Below are 10,107 nucleotides of genomic sequence, written 5' to 3' on the forward strand. Positions count from 1 at the left end.
GTCGTGTGAAGGATCGTTTTGCTGCAGTCCGCTCATGTTTGAGCTGCTCGACTGTTTTCCTGACGGTTTGATCAGCCATGTTGGATTTGGGTCCACTGGCTGTTTGCAGGGTGGTATTTTATCTTCTTCCAGGTCACTGTTTTCACGGCTCCAGCTTACAGCCCCGGTTTTTTACTGTCAAGCCCTTGGGTGTATCTGCAGTGTCCCCGCTTGAAAGGGATGGTACAGTCCACAGGAGGTTTCACTCGGACAACGACCACAACTTTGTTTCTTTTGAGTTCTTCTTTACTTCGGTATTTGTTGTTGCAGTAGCTTATGTCGTAAGGTTGTAAGGTAAAAAACCTTAAATAAATAATTACAGTAAATACAATGCACATCAAATAATAAATTAAAAATACATGCTTTACATACTTTTTAACACTTGTGAATATAGTTTTACTTTCTTAATGTATTTTTATAAATTATGTTTTAAACAGTTTTTCACTCATTAAAAATGCAAATATAATAGACTGAATGTTTAGCAGCATGCAAACCGTTTATACCAATCTACATCTCAATACACACTCAGTTGCTTTAGCTCGAGGACATCAAACAAGCACACGACTCTGAACTGGAACGCCCGCTCTAACGTGCGCCACGAGCGGCAAGTTGTATGACTTGACTAAACACACAGCTCGTCTCTCAGCGGCCGCTTTGGCTGCACCAGAGCTGCTGCTTCCACGGTTCTTCTCTTTAGCTCGTCCCGCTCCAGGTTGGATCACTGCCTTCTTTCAGGTGCTTTAAAGGTGCAGCGACGCTGATTAGCCATTAGAGACTGATTTCAGACAGCTGCCAACCAGCCCCACTTTTTAACCCCTTGATCTCCTGTGAGCATTTTCCAAGTCGACTTCACAAGTATAAACCCCTGGAGATGCAGCATGTCTTCTTCAAGGCATGCACGATAATCAAAGAAATGAACAGACTGTAAATGATATCAATAAACAATATATTTAACAATTCAAACGTCTTGAAAGCTCCTGGAAGTTTCCCTTTCCCCATCATCTTGCATCGAGCCAACGTCCTGGTTTTAATTCTTATTACCTGTTTGTGCAACACCATGTTTACACGGCAGTTTCTCTGACCACATCGTCCATTTTCTCCTGCAGGAACGACTTCTCCACCACACAGCAGGGGGTCGAAGTGGACAGCATCGTGCTCACCTGTCCAGAGATCTCAGGTACAATCATCTCCACTTTTCTCAAGCATTTATTTCATTTGAAATAGGTTTATTGTGTGTGTGTGTGTGTGTGTGTGTGTGTGTGTGTGTGTGTGTGTGTGTGTGTGTGTGTGTGTGTGTGTGTGTGTGTGTGTGTGTGTGTGTGTGTGGTGTGTGTGTGTGTGTGTGTGTGTGTGTGTGCGTGTGTGTGTGTGTGGTGTGTGTGTGTGTGTGTGTGTGTGTGTGTGTGTGTGTGTGTGTGTGTGTGTGTGTGTGTGTGTGTGTGTGTGTGTGTGTGTGTGTGTGTGTGTGTGTGTGTGTCCTAATCGTTGTGTTGTTCCTCCTTTCAGACGAGGGTCAGCTGAGTGTGAAGCGACGTGCTCTGCAGCAGAACAGGAAACCGCACGAGGATTTCTGCTCCTTCCCCTCGCAGGTCAAAGCAGCAGAGGTAAGGACTACATTACCCAGAAACCCCTCTGCTGAACACCTATAGACGCTACGGCACTTCCTGGCTAAATTAAGCCCACTTTCCGGTGAAAACAAAGCGTCAGCGCCAAGCGGAAAAATGCTGATTTTTCCGTAACATTTTAAAGTGATGCAAGAAAATAATATTTCTATTTCTTTCTATCGATCTAATGTGTTTGAATCCCCCTCTAGTCCAAGCCCCCCCTGCAGCCTCTTTGCCCCACGGTGTACCACACGGTGTGCATGAAGTGTAAAAAGCCCAGTGAGGACGTCAGCATGTGTGTGACCTGTGGCAGTGGAGCGGCGCTGCTTTCCACCGTGAGCACGCGACCCCCCCTCAGGTCCTCCTCTGGACCAATCAGCTTGCAGCAGAGCTTCTATAGACCCGCCTCCACCCTGAGGGGCTCCAGAGGATCGCTGCTGCCTCTGAGCAACAGTAACGGTCTCTCAGCGGGGGGCTCGGGGTACCAGGGAGCCAGAAACCCTCCCAAAGGGAAGAGGGCGGCGGCACATCGGCACGAACTCAACGACCCCAGTGAGTACTTTAGAGAAGTGGTAGCTAACCTTTTTATGAGCCACGGTACATTTTTTACTTTAAAGAGTTCTCTCCTGCTGGTGTTCAGGTGTATATCAGTATGTAGTGTCTCTACTTTAAAGAGTCCTCTCCTGCTGATGTTCAGGTGTATATCAGTATGTAGTGTCTCTACTTTAAAGAGTCCTCTCCTGCTGATGTTCAGGTGTATATCAGTGTGTAGTGTCTCTACTTTAAAGAGTCCTCTCCTCTGATGTTCAGGTGTATATCAGTATGTAGTGTCTCTACTTTAAAGAGTCCTCTCCTGCTGATGTTCAGGTGTATATCAGTACGTAGTGTCTCTACTTTAAAGAGTCCTCTCCTGCTGATGTTCAGGTGTATATCAGTATGTAGTGTCTCTACTTTAAAGAGTCCTCTCCTGCTGATGTTCAGGTGTATATCAGTATGTAGTGTCTCTACTTTAAAGAGTCCTCTCCTGCTGATGTTCAGGTGTATATCAGTATGTAGCGTCTCTACTTTAAAGAGTCCTCTCCTGCTGATGTTCAGGTGTATATCAGTATGTAGTGTCTCTACTTTAAAGAGTCCTCTCCTGCTGATGTTCAGGTGTATATCAGTATGTAGTGTCTCTACTTTAAAGAGTGCTCTTTCCTCCACAGTTGTTCTGTCCAGTGATGAAGAGGAGGAGGCTGATAATGCCAGTACAGGAAGTGTGAGCCGATTGGACAGCGTTTCTCCTCGCCCCGCTGACTCCGCCCACTCCTCTCCGGCGCCCTCTGGTGGTCGAGTGGAGGCGGCAGTGAAAAGTGCCGGAGAGGAGGAGGAAATCAACGCCGACTTTTTTGAAGACGTCAACATGAAGATCACGATACCGAGAAGATCCCGAATGAAAGACCAGGTGAGGAGAGGAGACATTAGGAAGCTAGGGATTTAAATATAAGAAATGTTAGTGTTCTTTTAATCTTACTTAAAGTCATTTATTTTTATGAATTTATTTATTTATTACTTAAATGATTGTTATATATACATGTATATAATATTTAGAAACAAGGTATTTATTTTATTTATTATTAGTTTTAGTCACATTTTAGTCCTTTTTATCCTTCATAGTTTTAGTCGATGAAAAATCATTAAATTTTAGTCAAAATGTTTTCTCTCTTTAAACAAATTCAGTTAGGCAAACACAGGAATCTGAAATCTGAATCAAGGTGACAGCATTTGGGGTGAAGTGTCTTTCCCAGGGACACAACGACATGCTGACTGCAGTGGGAGTCGAACTTGCTACCCCCTGATTCAAAGTTCAGCACACGATCCACTGAGCCACAGCCTCCCGTATCAAGTGTTGAAATTCGTAAAGCAACATTTCACTCTCTGTAATATCTAGGGACGGGTATAGTTAAGGTTTTTAACGGTACTACTACTCTTAAAAATCTGTGTGCATGCCGCTGCAGCGTGTCTGTTAGGCCCCGCCCCCGCACACAGAGAGAGTGAGATAGGCCCCGCCCCCCACACACAGAGAGAGAGAGGCCCCGCCCCCCGCACACAGAGAGAGAGAGAGGCCCCGCCCCCTGCACACAGACGAGACACAGGGAGACAGAGTTAGGCCCGCCCCCCGCACACAGAGAGAGAGTGAGGCCCCGCCCCCCGCACACAGAGAGCAAGAGAGGCCCCGCCCCCCGCACACAGAGAGAGAGTGAGGCCCCGCCCCCCGCACACAGAGAGAGAGAGCGAGAGAGGCCCCGCCCCCCGCACACAGAGAGAGAGAGAGAGCAAGAGAGGCCCCGCCCCCCGCACACAGACCAGACACAGGGAGAGAGAGTTAGGCCCCGCCCCCCTCACACAGACCAGACACAGGGAGAGAGAGTTAGGCCCCGCCCCCCTCACACAGACCAGACACAGGGAGATCGCTCTTCTGGAGTGAAGAGAGCGGAAATAATGATATTGCAAGTTAGAAACGTAAGATGCATTTTGACAGACAAGACGGACACTTGGGGGAAATACCCTGCATTTTGAAAGTCCGGTCGTCCACCATTAACACCTTAGTCCCGTCTCGTCAACGAAACTAAATATACATTTCGTCAGTTTTTATTATCAAGAATCTATTTTCAGCTCGTCGTGTAAAAAAGGTCGTCAACGAACATTTCTCTTCATAGTTTTCGTTGACGAAATTAACACACCCCCCCTCTCTCTAATGTTTACATTGAATTGTTTTTTGTTGCAGTTTGGGAACCAACCACCCGAGCAGTTTTCCCCGAGGACGAAGAAACCCAAACTCTCTTCTGATAAATGTGACAGCGTCGTCCTGGAGTGTCGCAGCGTGCGGATAGGAACTCTGCGCCGCATGGTGACCAAGCCCGTCGTCGTGAGTAATCCCATTACTTTTTAAATATTTCCTCCAGACTCTGCACAGCCAAGCCGAGGGCCTCATACAGAAGAACACACGAAGGGCTGGGCCGCTCACTGGAGGTGTATCGCCTCATAGGTTCTAGGGTTGCCAGAAACTGACCATGATCAAAATCGATTATTCGGCAGCCCTGGCGAATAATAATCGATTATCGATTATATATATTTTGGTTGAAACTAAGCCAGAAAAAAAAAAAAAAAACATAAATAATAATAAAAAAATAAATAAAATAAAATCGATTTTTCAAAATAATATTCGATTATAAAGACTGTAGCGAATAATCGAATAATCGCTGGCATCCCTAATAGGTTCAGTTATAAGTTGGAAAAGTCAATCCAACGTAGGGATGCTTGATACTTGAGAATGCTTTTAGAACAAACCAGCCTTCATCCCAGCTCTCCAGAGGGTTTACTTTCTTAGCCGCTCATTCCTTAAAACAGAAACTTCACATTGATTATAATGCGAGGAAATGGAGCGGTGCAGGGATGACGTCTTACCCTGCAGGGAGCTGCTGGTTCCCTCGACAAAAAGCAACGTGATTCCTCCAGAGGATTTAGGGAAATAGCTGGAATTAAGATCTGTGGAAAACCAACCTGATAAATGCACGTTTTGTTCAGCTGGATAATCTCCACATGCTTTCATAATGTTCCAATCATAAAGCTAATCGAAGCAACATGCTAACGTTATGCTATAAAGCAGGGGTGTCAAACTCAAGGCCCGGGGGCCAAATCCGGCCCACGACTTCATTTTATGTGGCCCGCATGCAAAGAATATAATACGTTTATTATACGGTTACATGCCACTTTACAGAAGCAGGTGGCCCAGAAACTACATGTCCCACAATGCATCTCCTTTGCGCACTGAAGAGACTTGCAATTATTTGCCCTGGATTTCTGCTTTCAAACATAGTTAGTTACCCTCTCCGATAATAATCCAATTAGAGGCAATAATGTAATATAATACATTATTTTATATATATATTATATATTATATATGTATATTTATATATTTACATCCGGCCCTTTGAGTGCAACCATAATGCTAATGTGGCCCGCGATGATAAAGGAACGACAGCCGGGTCGGCGCTTCCACGTCACGCCGACTTCAGATCCAGATTCAAACACAGACTCTAAATGGAGCGAGTTGAAGCGTTTGTCTGAACACTCTGCAGGAGGCAGGGACTGGCTTTCAAGCAGAACAGAAACTAACTCAGAGGAGTGTTCACGTGTTCGGCGTAATGACGTACGACGACCTGCACGACTTCTGTAGTCCTGTTCAGCCACTTGGTAACAGCCATCGTTTCTCAGACACGTCCACTCTTCAGAAGTCACCGTGGGGTCCCTGCTGATGATTAATGTCCTGGAACAAAACGTGATCCGTCTCTTCAACGCGTCTCGACCTCAGACCTTAGTTCAGATAGTTTCCTAAACCCTACGGAGAGATCCCATTGGCTCTGAGAGAGGGAACAGGAAGTGGTGAAATGCTGACTCACTTCCGTATTTTAGGACTCTTTCCTGCACCGCTCCATATGAAGGGTTTATCTCAAGGCTGTTATGGAAATAAGTTTTTTCTTATCAACTTAGATTTGTTAGAAAGTGTTTTCAACTTTAATTGACTGAATTTATTTAACAAATAGCCTTATGAATACGACTGTGTAATATATTTTTACATAAGAAGTACAATATAAGACGAGCTCAAGTTTCACCTGTGGGCCGTATTCCATTATACTTTTTTTAATTTGCTGATGGCCGATGGAATGGTCCGGTGCCGTAGTTTGGACCCCCCTGATCTCGGCACCTTGAGGCCCAATTCGATTACATTTTTTTGATTTATTTCGAACGTGTAAAACAATAATACAAAAAAATAATAATGAAATGAAACATGAGAATGATGATACTATACAAACTCAAGCAGTGTTCAAATGCATATACAAAAATATGACAGATTCTAAATTATATATAAACAAATTATCTAATTACACATCCGGAAGAAGTTTACACTTATTTCATCCCACCCCAAAAACTAAATTATTAACATATATTTTCTTTCTATTTTTTGGTCCGCCACATTAAGGGCTGTTCCAATCCATCGAAGTCGCCGCAGGTCGTTACACCGGCTTCCTGTCTGTCAAATAAGGAACTTAAAAGCCCTAATGATGGTTTAAACGGCACCGTGTCTCGGCCCGTACGGTGTACTCGGAGTTAAACCTGCAGAAGCCGCGTTCAGCGTTCAGCATTCAGCGTTCTGTGTTCTGCGTTCTGCGTTCTGCGTTCTGTGTTCTGTGTTCAGCGTTCTGTGTTCTGTGTTCAGCGTTCTGTGTTCTGCGTTCAGCGTTCTGTGTTCAGCGTTCTGTGTTCTGCGTTCAGCGTTCTGTGTTCAGCGTTCTGTGTTCTGTGTTCAGCGTTCTGTGTTCAGCGTTCTGTGTTCTGCGTTCAGCGTTCTGTGTTCAGCGTTCTGTGTTCAGCGTTCTGTGTTCTGTGTTCAGCGTTCTGTGTTCTGTGTTCAGCGTTCTGTGTTCTGCGTTCTGCGTTCTGCGTTCTGTGTTCTGTGTTCAGCGTTCTGCGTTCTGCGTTCTGCGTTCTGTGTTCTGTGTTCAGCGTTCTGTGTTCTGCGTTCTGCGTTGTGTTCTGTGTTCAGCGTTCTGTGTTCTGTGTTCAGCGTTCTGTGTTCTGTGTTCAGCGTTCTGTGTTCTGCGTTCAGCGTTCTGTGTTCAGCGTTCTGTGTTCTGTGTTCAGCGTTCTGTGTTCTGTGTTCAGCGTTCTGTGTTCTGCGTTCAGCGTTCTGCGTTCTGCGTTCTGCGTTCTGTGTTCTGCGTTCTGCGTTCTGTGTTCTGTGTTCAGCGTTCTGTGTTCAGCGTTCAGCGTTCTGTGTTCTGTGTTCAGCGTTCTGTGTTCAGCGTTCAGCGTTCTGTGTTCAGCGTTCTGTGTTCTGCGTTCTGTGTTCAGCGTTCTGTGTTCTGTGTTCAGCGTTCTGTGTTCTGTGTTCAGCGTTCTGCGTTCTGTGTTCTGTGTTCAGCGTTCTGCGTTCTGTGTTCAGCGTTCTGCGTTCTGCGTTCTGTGTTCTGCGTTCTGTGTTCTGCGTTCTGTGTTCTGTGTTCTGTGTTCAGCGTTCTGTGTTCTGCGTTCTGTGTTCAGCGTTCTGCGTTCAGCGTTCTGTGTTCAGCGTTCTGTGTTCTGTGTCCTGTGTTCAGCGTTCTGCGTTCTGTGTTCAGCGTTCTGTGTTCTGTGTTCAGCGTTCTGTGTTCTGCGTTCTGCGTTCTGCGTTCTGTGTTCTGTGTTCTGTGTTCAGCGTTCTGCGTTCTGCGTTCTGCGTTCTGTGTTCTGTGTTCAGCGTTCTGTGTTCAGCGTTCTGTGTTCTGTGTTCAGCGTTCTGTGTTCTGCGTTCAGCGTTCTGTGTTCAGCGTTCTGTGTTCTGTGTTCAGCGTTCTGTGTTCAGCGTTCTGTGTTCAGCGTTCTGCGTTCAGCGTTCTGTGTTCAGCGTTCTGTGTTCAGCGTTCTGTGTTCTGTGTTCAGCGTTCTGTGTTCTGTGTTCAGCGTTCTGTGTTCAGCGTTCTGTGTTCTGCGTTCTGCGTTCTGTGTTCTGTGTTCAGCGTTCTGCGTTCTGTGTTCTGTGTTCAGCGTTCTGTGTTCAGCGTTCTGTGTTCTGCGTTCTGCGTTGTGTTCTGTGTTCAGCGTTCTGTGTTCTGCGTTCTGTGTTCAGCGTTCAGCGTTCTGTGTTCTGCGTTCAGCGTTCTGTGTTCAGCGTTCTGTGTTCTGTGTTCAGCGTTCTGCGTTCTGTGTTCTGTGTTCTGTGTTCAGCGTTCTGTGTTCTGTGTTCAGCGTTCTGTGTTCAGCGTTCTGCGTTCTGCGTTCTGCGTTCTGTGTTCTGCGTTCTGCGTTCTGTGTTCTGCGTTCAGCGTTCTGTGTTCAGCGTTCAGCGTTCTGTGTTCAGCGTTCTGTGTTCAGCGTTCTGTGTTCTGCGTTCTGTGTTCAGCGTTCTGTGTTCTGCGTTCAGCGTTCTGTGTTCAGCGTTCAGCGTTCTGTGTTCAGCGTTCTGTGTTCAGCGTTCTGTGTTCTGCGTTCTGTGTTCAGCGTTCTGTGTTCAGCGTTCTGTGTTCTGTGTTCTGTGTTCAGCGTTCTGCGTTCTGCGTTCAGCGTTCTGCGTTCTGTGTTCTGTGTTCTGTGTTCAGCGTTCTGCGTTCTGTGTTCAGCGTTCTGCGTTCTGTGTTCTGTGTTCTGCGTTCTGTGTTCAGCGTTCTGTGTTCTGCGTTCTGTGTTCAGCGTTCTGCGTTCAGCGTTCTGTGTTCAGCGTTCTGCGTTCTGCGTTCAGCGTTCTGCGTTCTGTGTTCTGCGTTCTGCGTTCTGTGTTCTGTGTTCAGCGTTCTGTGTTCTGTGTTCAGCGTTCTGCGTTCTGTGTTCAGCGTTCTGTGTTCTGTGTTCAGCGTTCTGTGTTCTGCGTTCAGCGTTCTGTGTTCAGCGTTCTGTGTTCTGCGTTCAGCGTTCTGTGTTCAGCGTTCTGTGTTCTGTGTTCAGCGTTCTGTGTTCAGCGTTCTGTGTTCTGCGTTCAGCGTTCTGTGTTCAGCGTTCTGTGTTCAGCGTTCTGTGTTCTGTGTTCAGCGTTCTGTGTTCTGTGTTCAGCGTTCTGTGTTCTGCGTTCTGCGTTCTGCGTTCTGTGTTCTGTGTTCTGTGTTCAGCGTTCTGCGTTCTGCGTTCTGCGTTCTGTGTTCTGTGTTCAGCGTTCTGTGTTCTGCGTTCTGCGTTGTGTTCTGTGTTCAGCGTTCTGTGTTCTGTGTTCAGCGTTCTGCGTTCTGTGTTCAGCGTTCTGTGTTCTGTGTTCAGCGTTCTGTGTTCTGCGTTCAGCGTTCTGTGTTCAGCGTTCTGTGTTCTGTGTTCAGCGTTCTGTGTTCAGCGTTCTGTGTTCTGCGTTCAGCGTTCTGCGTTCTGCGTTCTGCGTTCTGTGTTCTGCGTTCTGCGTTCTGTGTTCTGTGTTCAGCGTTCTGTGTTCAGCGTTCAGCGTTCTGTGTTCAGCGTTCAGCGTTCTGTGTTCAGCGTTCAGCGTTCTGTGTTCAGCGTTCTGTGTTCAGCGTTCTGTGTTCTGCGTTCTGTGTTCAGCGTTCTGTGTTCTGTGTTCAGCGTTCTGTGTTCTGTGTTCAGCGTTCTGCGTTCTGTGTTCTGTGTTCAGCGTTCTGCGTTCTGTGTTCAGCGTTCTGTGTTCTGCGTTCTGTGTTCTGCGTTCTGTGTTCTGTGTTCTGTGTTCAGCGTTCTGTGTTCTGCGTTCTGTGTTCAGCGTTCTGCGTTCAGCGTTCTGTGTTCAGCGTTCTGTGTTCTGTGTCCTGTGTTCAGCGTTCTGCGTTCTGTGTTCAGCGTTCTGTGTTCTGTGTTCAGCGTTCTGCGTTCTGCGTTCTGCGTTCTGTGTTCTGTGTTCTGTGTTCAGCGTTCTGCGTTCTGCGTTCTGCGTTCTGTGTTCTGTGTTCAGCGTTCTGTGTTCAGCGTTCTGTGTTCTGTGTTCAGCGTTCTGTGTTCTGCGTTCAGCGTT

General features: G+C 46.6%; 1 protein-coding gene across 1 annotated transcript in view; it reads left to right on the top strand.

The window, feature by feature from the left end:
• Positions 1 to 315: 315 nt before the first annotated feature.
• The window catches only part of senp6a (SUMO specific peptidase 6a), a gene marked incomplete at its 3' end in the record, with an annotated part of 17,656 nt that continues 7,864 nt past the window's right edge, over positions 316 to 10,107 (top strand). Inside the window, exons 1-6 of the mRNA XM_071202224.1 lie at positions 316 to 320; positions 1,053 to 1,216; positions 1,546 to 1,643; positions 1,853 to 2,195; positions 2,849 to 3,087; positions 4,411 to 4,551. Of these exons, the coding sequence (XP_071058325.1) occupies positions 316 to 320; positions 1,053 to 1,216; positions 1,546 to 1,643; positions 1,853 to 2,195; positions 2,849 to 3,087; positions 4,411 to 4,551 (990 nt within the window). The remainder of the gene's footprint in view (positions 321 to 1,052; positions 1,217 to 1,545; positions 1,644 to 1,852; positions 2,196 to 2,848; positions 3,088 to 4,410; positions 4,552 to 10,107) is intronic.

The sequence above is a fragment of the Pseudochaenichthys georgianus genome, unplaced genomic scaffold, assembly GCF_902827115.2.
Source record: "Pseudochaenichthys georgianus unplaced genomic scaffold, fPseGeo1.2 scaffold_1736_arrow_ctg1, whole genome shotgun sequence".
Taxonomy (NCBI): domain Eukaryota; kingdom Metazoa; phylum Chordata; class Actinopteri; order Perciformes; family Channichthyidae; genus Pseudochaenichthys; species Pseudochaenichthys georgianus.